At 36.0% G+C, this 16,345-nt stretch overlaps 1 protein-coding gene across 19 annotated transcripts in view; it reads right to left on the bottom strand.

The window, feature by feature from the left end:
- Positions 1 to 16,345, bottom strand: part of MFF (mitochondrial fission factor) — a 31,159-nt gene that overhangs the window by 2,800 nt on the left and 12,014 nt on the right. For 4 of the 19 annotated variants that reach the window (XM_059703358.1, XM_059703362.1, XM_059703364.1 and 1 more), the window contains 5 exons: positions 14,849 to 14,923; positions 10,374 to 10,532; positions 6,983 to 7,015; positions 5,379 to 5,438; positions 2,556 to 2,640 (listed from right to left, as the gene is read on the bottom strand). In XM_059703358.1, coding sequence (XP_059559341.1) covers positions 2,556 to 2,640; positions 5,379 to 5,438; positions 6,983 to 7,015; positions 10,374 to 10,532; positions 14,849 to 14,923 — 412 coding nt within the window. The remainder of the gene's footprint in view (positions 1 to 2,555; positions 2,641 to 5,378; positions 5,439 to 6,982; positions 7,016 to 10,373; positions 10,533 to 14,848; positions 14,924 to 16,345) is intronic. The other 15 variants (XM_059703367.1, XM_059703360.1, XM_059703368.1 and 12 more) reach the window with 15 other exon arrangements.

Genomic DNA, 16,345 nt, shown 5'->3' with positions numbered 1-16,345 from the left:
GTGCCTTCCCCTGTCACGAACAGATCAGGGTGGATAGGGAGGTTGTGGCCCCGCCCCCTGTCACACACAGAGCCGCAGGGCGATCAGGGGGTTTGGGCACTGTCCCCTGTCACGCTGATCCTGGTGCTGGGAGGCCTAGCGGCTCCGCTGATCCTGGTGCTGGGAGGCATATTACCCTTTTACTATATAGGATAGAGGCCTGGTGCACGGTTGGGGGCTGGCTGGTTTGCCCTGAAGGGTGTCCTGGATCAGGGTGGGGGTCCCCACTGGGGTGCCTGGCCAGTCTGTGTGAGGGGCTGAGGGCTGTTTTCAGGCTGACGGGTGACTGAAGTTCCCAACTGCTCCTTTTATTCTTTTTTTTTTTTTTTATTCTGGGTGAGCTTTAGCTCTGAGGCTTGGCTCCAGCTCTTAGGCCTCAGCTGCTGAAAGCAGGTAGCTGGTTTGTTTGGGTTCTGTAATCAAAACACTGCTTCAACTCCACCTCTGAGATCCTGGCTGGCTGAAAGCAGGTTTCTGGGTTTTTTTTTAGCTTCTATATTTGTAACAATGTTTCAAACTGCAAGCTCAGAGGCCGGCAGCGGCAGGCGGGGAATGTTCGAGTCCTCCGTCACTGAAGCAAGCAAGCCTCATATTCGTTTCAAGCTGCCTGGCTTCCGGCCGCCATCTTGGCTGGCAGTCAATTTTCATATCGCCCTGATTAGCCAATGGGAAGGGTAGTGGAGGTACGGCTAATTACCATGTTTCTCTTTTATTAGATAGGATAATAAAAGTGTAATATGCTAATTAGACCAGACATCCTTCTGGACAGGAAGCTGGGGCTGCGAGGGAAGCCCAGGTCCCAGGTGCCTGCTGGCGGCCAGAGGGAAGGCCGGGTCTCGGGTGCCAGGGGGAAGCTGGTGCCAGTAGCCGGGGGAATCAAGGTCTACTCTTGCACAAATTTCATGCATCAGGCCTCTAGTTTATAATAAAAGGCTAATATGCAAATAAACTGAACAGCAGAAAGACCGGTTACTATGATGTGCACTGACCACCAGGGGGCAGATGCTCAACGCAAGAACTGCCCCCTAGTGGTCAGTGGGCTCCCACTAGGGGAGCGCCACTCAGCCAAAAGCAGGGCTCACCGCTGGTGAGTGCAGCAGCGGTGGCGGGAGCCTCTCCTGCCTCCATGACAGTGCTAAGGACCCCTTGGGGTGAACATCCTCCGAGGGATCCCGGACTGTGAGAGGTCACAGGCCAGGCTGAAGGTCCCCCCATGTCCCCCAGTGCACAAATGTCGTGCACCGGGCCTCTATTTTATAACAACTGCATCTTAGTCTGTCCTATACTAATTCACCCTCTAAATTAAGGCTTAAATGAACACTGTGAAAACATAAACTCAAATTACACTTTCAGAAAACAAGGTTGTTGGTATAATTGTGAAATCAATGATAAAGGTCAAAGAAATCACTTTCTTCAATAGGTGAAGTATAAATAAATATATAAAATATGTAAGAACTTATGATATAGCTTCCATTTATGTTTCAACAAAATGAGACTCAAAATGAAAAAGTATTTGCTTCATATTAACTTTGTATTATATTAAATCTTTAAAATGATACTCTGATTAATTCTTATGCTAAAATATTTAGTTTCTTGATCTTTACTTAGAAATATTTCACTTTGATTTCTTTCCCCTCTATGCCTATTTGGCATAGACACAATTAGAATACTGAATATGCTTTCCCCACATATGTGTATGTCTGAGTGACTCTAGAGCAGTGATGGCGAACCTTTTGAGCTCGGCGTGTCAGCATTTTGAAAAACCCTAACTTAACTCTGGTGCCGTGTCACATATAGACATTTTTTGATATTTGCAACCATAGTAAAACAAAGATTTATATTTTTGATGTTTATTTTATATATTTAAATGCCATTTAACAAAGAAAAATCAACCAAAAAAATGAGTTCGCGTGTCACCTCTGACACGTGCGTCATAGGTTCGCCATCACTGCTCTAGAGGGTGGGATTACATATTAAAAATATACATATTTTTCTCTCTCATCGCTGATGTTTCTATCTCTCTCTCCCTCTCCCTTCTTCTGTGAAATCAATAAAAGTATTAAAAAATATACATATGCAACTGTAGTTCTAAGACTTACCACAGAAAATGAGAAATAGGCATATAAAGACCCTCCGCACACTGAGAGCAGTTTCCAAAATGCAGTTCTCAAACACAAAAACACAGGCCCAAAGTGATTGTTCCACATTCCAAAAGCCAAGCAAGCCTTTATGGCTTTCCTGGTTCGCTAAAATGTCAAGATTCTTTGTTATTCATCAGAACTACATCAATCCATTCGGACAATACTGTTTTATGCTGATCAAAACATGTGAATGGTGGTTTAATACATCTTTAATCAAAATGGGAAAATCAATTATGGTTTAATAAGTAGTTTGACTGATAAAATATTTCCATTCATGACTTCCATAGGAGAGAATATGATGAAATGTTGGAACTGTCACTTTAAACAGTATATGAATATCACTTAGGATTATATCTTATTTGATACATTAAATACCTGTCGTCTTAATGAAACTGCATCTACAACATTCATGTCATCTGCAGTTGCTTCAACTGTTGCATCTATATTTGAAATGCCATACCTATCAGATAAGAAATAAAAATACAATTAAATATTAGAATAGAACTAAGAGTACCTGACAAGTCATGTAATGTGCTATATAGTGTTCAAAGAATTGTTCAAAAGATTGGAATAACAATATAAATTCCTAAAGTATTTTACAATCTGCGTTGTTACTACTAAAGGAAACAACTTAAGATAACAACTACCTTAAATATTGGCAAGTGTCCTGAAACTTGGAGAATAAGAAGAATCCTGACTAAAGATACAAAAAAGGAGACACTTTTCAACTCAGAGGAACTGGCATTGTTAAATAGGACCCGTGGGTGAAAAGACTTGAGGGCTGCCACTCTAGAATATAACAATATACAATACTTAGACAACCTTATGTCCACGTGTGGCTGCAAGGAGCCCCTGCTGAGACTCACTGGCGGGGACACTAACTCTAGCTAGCAAAATAAGACTGACCATATTTATTTCTCTTCCTCCTCTCATTGCCTCTTTTCTTGCCATTTCTACCCTTTACTTCTTATTTCTAATTACTCTATACTGTAAAACCACCTGAATACATCTTGTCACTACACTGAGATCCAGAACTAGCTCAATAATCAATAATTAAGAGGTTGTGTAGAAAATAATACTGGAAAGCCACTAAGACAAACTCCAGAAAAAGCACATGAAAAAGTACTTCTTGTTCAAATGCAGTTACTTCTAAAAGGACATTGATTTTTAAATGAATGACAATAAACTTCTGAGAAACAAATACACACAAATACTCTTCCTCTTTGCCTGGATTTCCACTTTTTAAATATATCTTTAATGAACAGTTTTATTGAGATACAATTTACACACCTCACATGTTTATATCCTATTTTAATCCTGTATGGTTATTTCAGTAAAATGGCATATTAACTGTTCTGAATGAGCAGAATATAAATAAACTGAATTTAAAAGTTAATTCCTATGCAATCTACAAAGTTGGCACATATATATTTTCTAATATGCCAAGTAGGTCTCCATTATAAAAAGCACCTTACCACACAAAGGGGTATAAGGAGAACTATAATTCTCATGCAGACATGTTAAAAACAAGTCTACTCAGAAAACTCTTTTGTTTCAAATACAATTTAAAACCATCCAAAAAGACCAGACAGAATGCAGTTTCAATAACATGGTAGTAGTAACTCTAGATAATATAGAACAATCTCTAAATGCGCCTTTGATGGCTAAACTAACTTGCTTTCTCATTAACTGCCCCTTTCCTCATGGGGACAGAATGAATGTCTTGGAATACTGAGAGTAACTGCAGCAGTTAGAGAAATAAGCTGTAAAGTTAGTAGATGCTACAACTATGGGATTACAAACATCTGCACTAATTATTCCTTTGAACATTATGACAGAATTAAGTGATTAGTAGAAAAAATAAGGGCTGGAGACACCTCTTCTCTACACTTTATCCTCAAAACAAAACTGTTCTATTTCTGTGAGGTCACGCATGAGATCAATAATTGGGGAAAAATTCAAACAATAGAAGCAATTGCTTCAAAGGTCAGGGGACCTGGACCGAACACAGAACGAAGTACAATTGAAAAGGATTACTCACAATTTAAATCCTGAATTAATTAAGGGTTTCAATATCTGTAAAGAAAATCTTCATTTGCAAAAAAATCTAAGGATATGGCAAAAAATTTATATAATTTAACTTAAAACAGAAAAAAAATCACCATGTGTTTTTGTTTGTTTTTTTAACTAAAACCTATATCAGAAGTAAAAACTCTAAGTCAGATCACTGGCTGAAAATAGAGAGACAAACTTAGGAGTAAATTGGAAAACTTAACAATGGATGTGGTTAGTGCCGTCAGAAGAAACAGGTCAGCAGAGTGGGAGGGCCCTAAGGCACTTCCAATTCCTCTAACCTGAACTGCCTACAGTGAGAAACTGCTGGTTGCCTCTTCTCCTGCCTAAACATGAATGTGCCAGCTTCCTTTCATCACAGAAATAATGCTGCCAGTTTTAAATCTAATGCTACAGATAATGTATTTGTGCTTAAACAAACAAAATGAACTCTGAAAAAATTACAGTAATGGTATCTGTGAACACTAACCAAATTTCCCTCCTTAGAAGATGGGAAATGGGGATTTTAGCATGTGAGAACCTTAAGTATTTATATTGCTATTCTATCTGTCCTGTGCTTAACAGAAGAAATTATTACTCAGATTAAGCATGTGTGAAAGGGGCAAAAATAAGAGAAAAGCTGAAATCAACAGATGACAAAAATTCTTAAAACAAATTCCCTTTATGTTTAATTTACTCAAACTGTCGATGCTGATTTTCCCCAATTTAAAATGATGCCTTATCGACAGCTTTCTCTATACATGGAAGATGATATTATAGACAATTAAGTAAAAGGAAAACGCTAGACAGAAGCTCAGAAAACAATGAAAAGGATGCATATAAGACAAGATTTAAGGTGACATTTTCCATTTTAGCATGATCTCCTATACGTTAATGAAACTGGATTTAAATAAAACATCGAGGATACATGATACTGTAGTACAATTAAGTGTTTTCCTCATTCTGGTGGCCAAATGTCACGGGTGACTATTCACTGTTCTCAGAGAAAAGCAGGATGTACTCATAGAGAAAACTGTAGAGGCTCAAGCTACAATATAAAGGCATGGCTACTACATGCATTACAGCCTGCAAAATACAAATTCAGCCAGCTATTCACCCTGGTAGTTACAAAGTCTCAAAAGTTACCTGACGTTGTCATGATGAGGATTAGAAGTGGCGGCAGCAGACCCACCACGCAACACGGGTCTAAGGCAGGTTTTTGGAGAAGGCACAAGACAGAATCAGGAAACAGAGAAGTAATAAAATAAAAGCAAAAACAAGACAAATAAATGTCAAATAGGATTATATTGTATGTTTCAATACAATATAATATATTTCAAATACTTTAAACATCTTTGTCTCCCAAGTCCTCCATTTTAAGATTTTCATAAATTTAATATTTTCAATGGGTTAAAAATAAAGGACATCTATGGTTATGTAACAAAATAGCACCAATATATAAAATAATTTTTGGGTGCTTGTATTTTAATTTATGAAATTCAAGACAGAGGACAACTCTGTTTAAAAAGTGTAATTGCTCTCTTCCAGTTGGAAAAAAGTCACATCACAACTTTAGAAGCATGTCAAGAACTGGTTAGTAGCACCTGCATGATCATGGTTGCTCATCGACAGCAAGAGCCCATCTCAAAATCTAAAAATTTCACATTACTCACAAATCCCACAATTGCTTCCTTCCCGCCTCTTTAATTTTGATTAGTGCCTGATATCTTAACGTAGCTGTGTCTCATTCAAACCCTGAGCTCTCCAGAGCAAAGCTGCAAGCCTCAGTTCTGGAGCTGAGACCAGAGCCGTGCTGTGAGGGACATACTACAGCACATTCCAGAAGCCACAATACTGAGTCTGATTGCGAGACAACCAGGAGCGACATACAGGGCCGTTGGAAATGAAGACTAAGGTGCACTGGAAAACTTTGTGGGGAGTGTCACTTAGCTCAGTACATACCTTGTTTCCAGAGGACAATGAGTTTCTTACTTAGGTAAGCAGAAACCTTTCCAAGAAATCTTACTTTTTAAAATCAGAAAACAAAAGTTCCACAAGGTCACTGGTCAATTCCCCAAAAAGTAATCAGCAATATTTACTGAACACAGAGAGAAGGTTTGGGTATAGGATCCACATAAGGATTTTAGGAATCCTTACATTCTATTTTGAATGTCTCATTCTCTAAGTACTGATCAGGTTTAGCCTGAATTTAAATACCAAGGCAATTCTTAATTATAGTAAACATTTAATAGCAAATGCACTAGTTTTTGTTTGTTTTGGTAAGTTGACATATTTGTGGAATTTTGGCTATACTATAAATCATTATTTTGTCAGTTCAATATATTAAAGAAAGTTTTAATGGTTAGCTTATACGCTTCCTGGAGGCACTACTGTTGCTTTAATAACTTTCTGGAGCCTAGAGGATAAGAGATCCAGAGACTTCTGGGGGAAGACCTGCTAGAATTCTAATTTGTTCATTAAAGAACAGTGAGAAATCACATACGGCTTGAGACAGGTTTTAAACCCATCCCATCCTACTAATATATTTACTCTGTGGCATTAGGAAAACTGTTACTAGTTAACTACAATCTTACATTATACTAACATGAGAATGTTTAAATAAAGCCAATGCTGTGTGCTAGTTTGAAAGAAATTTACACTAACATGCTCAAATGGATCTGTCATATTCAGTATGTTCCACCACAGAGATTTCCCTTTTATAATGCAGAGCCAGAAGATAGTACAGTTACCTTTCACAACGTATTTCATTTTGTCTTCTTACACTGGCAATTGACACATATAATATAAGAGTAAATTAGACAGGCATTTGGCATAGTACTACTTTCTTCCATAAGTATAATTTAATACATTACAAATCTTTTTAAAGTTTGATAATATGTTCAACAGTATGTTTTGTGATGTGACAAAGGGAATGAGAATCAAGGCTCTCCAAATTCCAGCATTAACTTGGATATTGACCATCTTGAGTAAAAAATAATCTAACTTAACAGAATATGTGTTTGTTTAAAAAAATGGAAACTGCTACAGTAAATAAACAATTTAATTGGTGGGCCAGGAATTATACACATATTTTAAAAAGACAAATTATAAATGACAAACACTATTTCAACTACATCTTTGCATTCTAGGTTTTCCAACTAATATATTTATATGGACACTTACAAAAAATATAAAATTATGTACATGGTGGTTTCTTATATACTCAAAGCTTGTAGAATATGCAAAAGAAAACTGTATAAAAATAATCAAGCCCCTTCTAAAAATAAAACTGAAACATGCTAAGCATGACTAATATGTCAGTGTTTAAATAATGTTCTTACATACCAAGTCTCTTTTTAAAAATGTTAATATTTTGCATTGGAGAATGAGATATGGCGCTCTAGCAGATGTCAGAAGAGTTGGGCATTTCCTAACTAGCCAAGGGCTAAGTCATAATAGCATTTAAAATCCAAAGAACACACCTTGTGCTTATCTGAGGTGCTTTGATAAGTTAACTTTGCTAATGTCTACACACGTTTTACCTTTGTCTTCATGTTGAGCTTGGTTTTAGATCATATAAGTTCTCATAAGATGAGAAAATGAGTATGTAATACATAAGTAAACCTTTCAACAGTGTCCCTTTTTATGTTAAGCAACTGTGAATCTGCATTATTTTATGACAGTAGGCAGACTATCTTCTTCCTTCTCCCTTCCTCCCTTTCTTCTCCCTCACCGACTGTCAAGTATTTCTAGCTTAATTTAACTCTACCTAATGTGATGTCATAAAACCAAAGATAAGATATTACATTAGCGTAACAGCCAAGAGTAGTAAAACAGAAAGGAAAAAATGATGCACAGCAAGAAACATAAAAGCACTTGAAACTTTATAAGCAGTATCATTTTAAAATCATGCAAGTAGACCATTATCCAAATTTCACATTCCTAGCATTTATATCTGAAAAGTCATACGAGACAGTTCTGATTTGGCACTTAACAATTCTGATTAAATCTTGTTCAGTATTTAGATTGCAAGAGACTGAAATACAACGATAAAAAACAAAACAAAGCCCTTTCAATGATGAAAGCATCCAATAAAACTAATAAGAATCTAACCTGCCAGGCTCCAAGATAACAACAATGGTGTGTACCCAGGAGCAAAAAATTAATACAACTACTTTATGTATTTAAAAAAATCTAATTTAACTGAATAAAAAAACATAATTCCTTCCCAGAAAAAGGATTTTAAAGTTATCAATTCATTACAATGAAAAAATAGATAAAACTTAGGGCTCAAAATAGTTTTTCATAATATAAAAATACAAAGTAAATTTTACATTACTAAGATTTCTGATTTTGTACTTGTGAGCTGGAATCAAAATGTTTTTCCATTATTAAGAAAAAAAAATCCAACTTTTTTATAAGTTCCATATAACTGCATTGAACTGTGTGTATGTACTGGGGCTTTGTCATCTAGCTATTATTTAATATATATAGGATTTATAAGTATCTTTCTCATTCATATATTTTCACTGTAATAGCATCTGATATGTTATAGTTTGACCTAATAATCTAGTCTTTTCTAAGGACCAACTGTAATTAAAAAGTTAAAGAGGATACCAGGTAACGAATGAATTTATTTTAAGGAGGGTGGAGAAAACAGGCCATCGGAAATACTAGTTCTTAAGCTCCAGGTACTTTATATTTAGTCTCGTTTGAAGGCTCTCCCACCACACTGAATACAATTGGAGGCCATTATCCCTATATCGGAAATAAAAGTAGTGGTGGTAGGCGAAAGGGGAGAGATTCCTCACAAGAATCCAGAAAACTAGCTAATATTATTACCCTTCATATTTTCTTAATTTAATAGATGAGAAAAACAAGGCCTAGAGAAGATAAACAATTTATCAAAGGTCATCATGAAGCTGGCTACTCAGCGGGGTGGATCAAGATGGAATCTGAGTAACCCCTTGAATACATGCTTTTTTTCCCTAAACCATGCTGCTTCTTCCAGGCCTCAAATATTCTGAGACAGTCCTTGAAGCTTCAGAGAGCATAAAAGGGACTTGAAACCTTGGGGAGATAATATAAAATTTCCCCCCTGCCATGGGCTTTCTCTTTAAATTCCTTCTGGTACAGTATTAAGTCCCTGGGCCCGAATGTATACTATAGACCACCCTGGAAAGGCTCAGAAACTCCTGTGAGCAATATGGACAACTTGCCTATGAAGTATGGGAAAAACCCCAGGGGCCTGTGTGCGGATCAAAGCACTCAACAAGGAAGTTTGTCCAGAGCAAGCCATACACATATCAGCTCCTCAGGTAAGAAGTCAGGTTTATGGAAGAACCAGAGGAATTCACTGGGGATTCTTCAAATTGCAAACGTCAACACTAACTCTCAGAGTTACTAGATAAAATGTTAGGAATAAAAAGGAAACAGACTGTACCTTTCCCATACACTGCCAGAAAGCTTCCCAAACTTCAACTTTTTAAAAAACACTATGTAGTAATGAAGGACAAAAATTGTGGCAAAAAACTTATTTGTATGAACAAGTCTAAGTATGCTATTAATGATTTTACTTGATGTTCAAAAGTTATCAATACAGAAAAAGATCGGATTTTCAAAACTACAAACAGTACCTGGGATTTTCAACACAGGCCTAGAAATCCCTAGTTAGAGGAATTGAAAAAAAAGTCCTGGCAGCTACGCTGACATCAATGGTTCAAATCTGTTTCATTAATCAACCACATTAGTACCATAAATGATGAAATCAAAAGACTTACTAAAGAAAATTAATACACTCAAGTTCAATATCCTACACTCAATCCAGTAGTATCCCTAGCATAGCCAAAATGGACTCGAGTACCTAGGACAAGTCAACAAAACCTTTGGAAAAATCATTATTCTTCCTGGGTGTAGTTATTAAGTAAACACTTTCCCTGACTGAAGAAAAGCTACCAGAATCTTATGAAATGTGAATTTTGGACAATAATTTCAAATTAAAAGAAAGCAAAGCAAACTGTTTAAACCACTGCATCTTAGAAAGAGACGAAGGTGCAAACAAAAAAGGAAGACACCACAATCCACTAGAAGGAGCCAAAAAGTATGCAATGAAGCTGGCGAGAGTCTCTGATGGCCAGTCACCTGCGGTTTTCATCCAGCACATCCAAGATCTGCTGGTAAGCCCTACGAGTAGAAGACTGGATAAGCGACAAAATGCCACGCGCAGAGGAAAGATTAGGTCCATCTTCAGGTAACATACGGGGAGGACAGACCCGAACCTGTTGTGGCGATGGTGTCACACTGTTTATATAAGCACAACAAATGAAGAAAAACAAAACAAAACACTCAAGTCAGATTTTTATAAAACTTTAGCTGAGCAGTTTCCCCAAACTTATATTTTAAGAATCATCTTAATTTTCTTGCCCTTTTCTCCCACCCGTCATTTCCCCCTAAGAAAACACACACTCAAATAAGTTAATATTTCAAACTGTCCTAAAAGACTAGCTACAATGCAGCATCTGTAACTGGGTAGCCTTAAATAGCAAGTTAAAAACACACACCAAATTATCAAAGAACAACTTTGGAGAGGGAAGAGCACTACAGCAATGAGTGTGCTCATCCGCTAACTTTGGAAGGCAGCATTCTCTATGGGTGTATATTCCATTTCAGTAAATCAAACCGCTAACAAGCAACCTGCATGAGACTGGATGGTCGGACAGTAGATAGAAAATTCTGGTATGCCGGTGTCAGACAAGTTTAAACATGAATTGAAAGTGATTCCATGAAAATGCTATTTCAATTATTTCACAGACAATGAAGCAAACTGAGTTTATGAGTAAATTTAAAGATGAGTTAAGTTTTAAAAGTTGTAACAAAAGTATTTTAATTTCTAGGCTTCTCTTTGCCAGTAATCTTACAGTCTTTTCCACATGAGCAAAGATTCAGTTTCTTTGGCTCCACTGCCAGTGTGTCCGACAAGCCGAACACATATGAATGAAGCAGTTTTACAGTTGTAACCTGGACTCTAAAGATAGGTGTATTTTCAGAGACTTGTTTAAACCTCATCCTGTGATTACGTACAAAATAAAATGGAGCACACAGTGAACAACTGAAAAGAAAAAACTTTGTATTTTGACTTGTGTAATCTTTTCTAACTTAACGTATTTATTTTGAAACCACAAAATAAGTGTGGGATAATTTTTGAAAAGATAGCTATCATCTAATATTATTCCCACAGTCCCAGAAAATTAAAAACAAAATCTCCACAATTTTGTGAATAACTTTGAATGTTTTAATGATCCAAAATGAGAAGTACAATAAATATGAAAACCATGTTTTCCAAAGACTACTTAGAAGAGAAAGATCTAAGCCAAATCTTGACATATTGAGAACCTAATGTCAGGCTGATTCACCATAGGAAGTAGGCCTACTGATATCAAAAGAAATGCAAGTTTTCAGATGCAAACTCATGGACAGTTACCCTAAAAGTCTGTCCAGAGACCAGAAATATTCTGGAATGTACATAAGCCAACTTAGCAACTGCCCCATTGTACTTGGCAAAACCCATATTCAATATCCCAGAAGAGTAAAAGGAGCAGTCTGCTTGGTCACAAAGTCTAGGCACTAGTCTGTCACTCAGAATCCTCTAGGCAGCCTGGGAACACCTGCAGCTCTTGCTCTTTGTGAGAAACCAGACTGAATTCATGTTAGAAAAGTGTCACAAGAGGCAGGAATAAAAAGGGTCAGTTCCATGATAGAGCTGCCAACATACCTGGTTAAATTTACCTAAGCAAGTTTTAAAAGACCAATTAGTACAATATTTATTGATATAAGTAAAGTTTTTGTATTTGCATTTTGGTGCTGAAATTAAATACTTTTGCATATCATTCTATATTAGTAAATAAATTAGCTACATACTACTATATTGAAGTCTATAATAATGAATATTTAGAATAATCTTATAGCAACAATGTCAATAAACTAAATACAAATCCATGAAAAAAGTTTGATAGATTTTTGCCCATTAAAAATTAAAAAGAAAGTATTTTCTTTGAGAGAAATCATTTTGTCAGTAAAAGCAACAGGAAATCAGGTGTATTTATAAAGTAGTCAAGCATAAACTATTTTAAGGTTAACTGCAAAGAATTCTTAAGACAGAATGCACAGAAGGTAGAGTTCTAAAAGTCTGTAAGATCTCTTTCAATTCTAAGATTCTATGATCATATAAAATTATAATCCTATATAATAAAAGGGTAATGTGCAAATTGACCCTAACAGCAGAACAACTGGGAATGACTGGTCACTATGACACACACTGACCACCAGGGGGCAGATGCTCAATGCAGGAGCTGTCCCCTGGTGGTCAGTGCACTCCCACAGGGGGAGCTCTGCTCAGCCACAAGCCAGGCTGATGGCTGCCAGCACAGTGGTGGTGGCAGGAGCCTCTCCCGCCTCCTCAGCAGTACTAAGGATGTCCAACTGCAGCCTAGGTCTGCTCCCTGCTGGTAAGTGGACATCCCCCGAGGGCTGCCGGGCTGCCAGAGGGATGTCTGACTGCCAGCTTGGGCCCGATCCTCCAGGGAGCGGGCCTAAGCCAGCAGGTGGACATCCTCCGAGGGGTCCCTGACTGCAAGAGAGCATAGGCTGGGCTGAGGGACGCCCCCCTGAGCGCACAAATTTTTGTGCACCGGGCCTCTAGTATGGTAATAAATGGGAATTAAAAACCTTACATGATTCTCAAGTGTAACTTAAAAATATGTAGAAAGATAAAATATAAAATTAAGTCTATCATTACTAGTAATGATATTTCATCAAAGACCAATATAAAAAACCTATTTGGATTTCTGATGGTTTATCAAAAGAAATTACATTTTCAAAGATTAGTAAGAAATCTGCCTTTTTATTAATTTATACTGCAATCCCTTATAAACAGCAAAAACAGAATAGGGAGTATTGTTTAAACTGATGATCACATTGGGCAGTATTATGTATAGATTAAATGCCCTTGATTGTTAAAATTTATTTTCATCTATAGATGAACAAAATTACCCTAATTAGAAGCAATAAATACTGCAGCAATCTTTTTAAAGCCAAATCTTGACATATTGAGAAGTCTTTTTACAAATAAGCAAATATAAGAACAAAAAGGACTAATCCCCATTTTAATTATCAGTCTAATTTGAGCTGGCATGCTCACCACTAGCATGGACTGGGAAGGGAAACAGAGAATGCTTTTAGAGTTAGTTCCACCTCAGTCCACTCATCCACCCAACCAAGGAAGAGTGACTTTTTTTTTTTTTTTTTTGGGCGGGGGGGGGATTTGTTTTGACAAGTGAACTACTGTGAGAAATAAAAAAAAGTAAACGTATTGCAAAGGCACTGAGATTATTTAAGCAAATGTTATAATATTAGTAATTTAATAAGAATGCACTTTGATGATAAATTGATTCTAGTAATGTGATAAAACAGCAAAATCTCACCTTTATCTTTTTCTTTTATGAAAGATTAGACAATTTTGAAGAAAGCACCAATGTTTACCATGCTATTTCATTAGTAATAGCTCTACCTCATGCTTACATAAAATCGTATGACATGAGTGTTAAGTAAATAACACTAGCCAATGTCAAAACTCAAATTTAAATGAAAGTTTACATGGCATAACAGTGTCATCATTAAAAGGAAAGTCCAAAGTCAAATACCTCTTTCCCCATGGGTTTTCATAGGAATAATGTTTCTCAAACTGTGAGGATAATCTCTTTGGGGAGGCTCCAGCCTCTTCCAAAAATGAATAAAGGTGCAATAGAAAAAGGGGGGGAAAGAATTTTCATTGGAACACAAATCTTGTGTCATTTCTCTTGAAATTTTAAATACAGAGAACACTAATTTGTTGCCACTGTTTAAGGCAATTTACTAGTTCCTAGAAGCATAATAAGAGAACCAGAATAAGGGAACAATCATTGGTTGCCAGAATGGCTTTTGTTGCTTAAGATCTGTATTAGTTTTTCAATTCTTATAACTAAATGCCAATATTTCCCTTCCCTCCATAGGTCTAATAATTGCAAAATATTCTTCCAAGCAGAATTTTAATCTATGATATATTTTTAAAAAACTTCAATGATAATCCACACTTACACTCCATTCTCCTCTGACTCAAAATGAAACAAGATAGTATGCTAAAATTAAAAAAAAAAAAAAAGATTGGGATTACTAAACTTGGTTAAAATTGAATCTACAGAGAATATTCCAATCAAAGCAAAATAAAGAAAATGAAAAAGGATGCTTGGTCCTTAAGTGTAATTTAAAAAAATATATTGAATTTATTGGGGTGATACTGGTTAATAAAGTTATACAGGTTTCAGATGCTTATGTGTAAATTATTTCATTTCACTTTCACCATTATGCCCCAAATCACACATAACTTTTTTAGTTGGTCTGGTTTTTCTATATAAAGTGTATGATGACAGTTTGAGAAATTCTGTAACAGAGGTAGTAAAAAGCCAAACAGTAAGAGAATTAGGGTATTATATGCCAATTACCTGGTGAAATATTAGTATGACATAAGCCTGCAAAATAAAAATAACTCCTACTTGTGAAAAGCAGAGCAGATAAAATCTTACGTGTATTCCGGTGCAGAAATCGGTGCCTGGAACCTTGAAATTTTATTTCTTGGGGCAGAATCTGATCTGTGCCACCTTAAATAATAATTATGCTTCTTTTACATATTCAGTTTTTATAACACAAAGGAAAAGCTAGATACGATTCTACTGGTCAGAATTCATTTTTATATCTATAGCTGACCACAATCAACCCTACTGTCTGTTGAAAGTAATTAAGAGAACAGAGACCAGTACTCTTGTTCTTATACCCGTATGTACTTCTATTCTTCAAGCCAAGGAATAAAAGTAAAGGCAGGCAAAGGTTCATGCACAATGACACATAATTACTCTCATATTACAAAGACAAGACTAACTTAGGTAAAGACAGCAATAGTCTGGTAATTACTTTAGTAGAGGTAAAATGCAGCTTTATTATGTTAATAGTTTCTTCCTGACCAGGTTACCAAATTAAATAAAGTTCCTAAGGTTAATTAAATGTAGATTCTTAAAGATGAATTCAATTATAAGTTGTAAAATTAATAATGGTAGAAGAAAAGGCAAGGTTATATTATTACTAAGAAGATAGTTAAGTAACTTACTTAAAATGACATGGTAACATATATAATCACCATAATAAAAAGTATGGGTAAGTAATGTAAGCATTTCAATATTAAATTTAGTTAAATATTCATGTTGATTTTACTACCAAAAATTAACACGAGATTTTCAGTTTTATTAAACATCTAGAAAATGCTATTAAGGCAATTAAAAAAAAAAGAAATCAAATATTAGTGAACTCTGTTAATCTTTTCTGTTATGAGGAACTTAGGTTATTGGCAACTGCAAAAATATCTTACGATTTAATCATCTACTCTAAATCACAGAGAAGGCTGGTTTGTTTACATACTACAGCTGTTTCCTTTTTCTCGTTTCTTTTCTGTTTCCTTCTTTTTAAGTGAACTCAGATACTGATAATATATATGTTGTGAGGAAAAAAACAAAAGTGATGCTAGACTGATGCTTTTATTTCATTAGTGTGAAATTTCAAAATATTAAATACCTAAATAAGCCATATCTTTATGTAACAGAAAAGTTTATTAAAACCTTTGCTGCTGCCCTAACCAGTTTGGCTCAGTGGATAGAGCGTCGGCCTGCGGACTGAAGGATCCCAGGTTCGATTCCAGTCAAGGGCATGTACCTTGGTTCCGGGCACATACCCAGTGGGGAGTGTGCGGGAGGCAGCTGATCGATGTTTCTCTCTCATCAATGTTTCTAACTCTCTATCCCTCTCCCTTCCTCTGTGTAAAAAATCAATAAAATATATTTAAAAAACAAACAAACCTTTGCTGCCTTAAAAAACATTATAAATAGAAAATAATAAAAGTTCCGAGGTTATGTGTAAACATTCTGAGGGCACTATATATCAAGAAGCTACCTTAGCCATAAGCTATGTAGCTTTTTCACCATTTGTATAATATGCTTGTAAATATTTTAGAAAAATGCTTTCATAGGCTGGTT

Source organism: Myotis daubentonii, chromosome 7, assembly GCF_963259705.1.
Source record: "Myotis daubentonii chromosome 7, mMyoDau2.1, whole genome shotgun sequence".
In the NCBI taxonomy this organism is placed as follows: domain Eukaryota; kingdom Metazoa; phylum Chordata; class Mammalia; order Chiroptera; family Vespertilionidae; genus Myotis; species Myotis daubentonii.
Note: the sequence above shows the minus strand (reverse complement) of the source record. Positions and strands in the feature narration are given on the sequence as shown.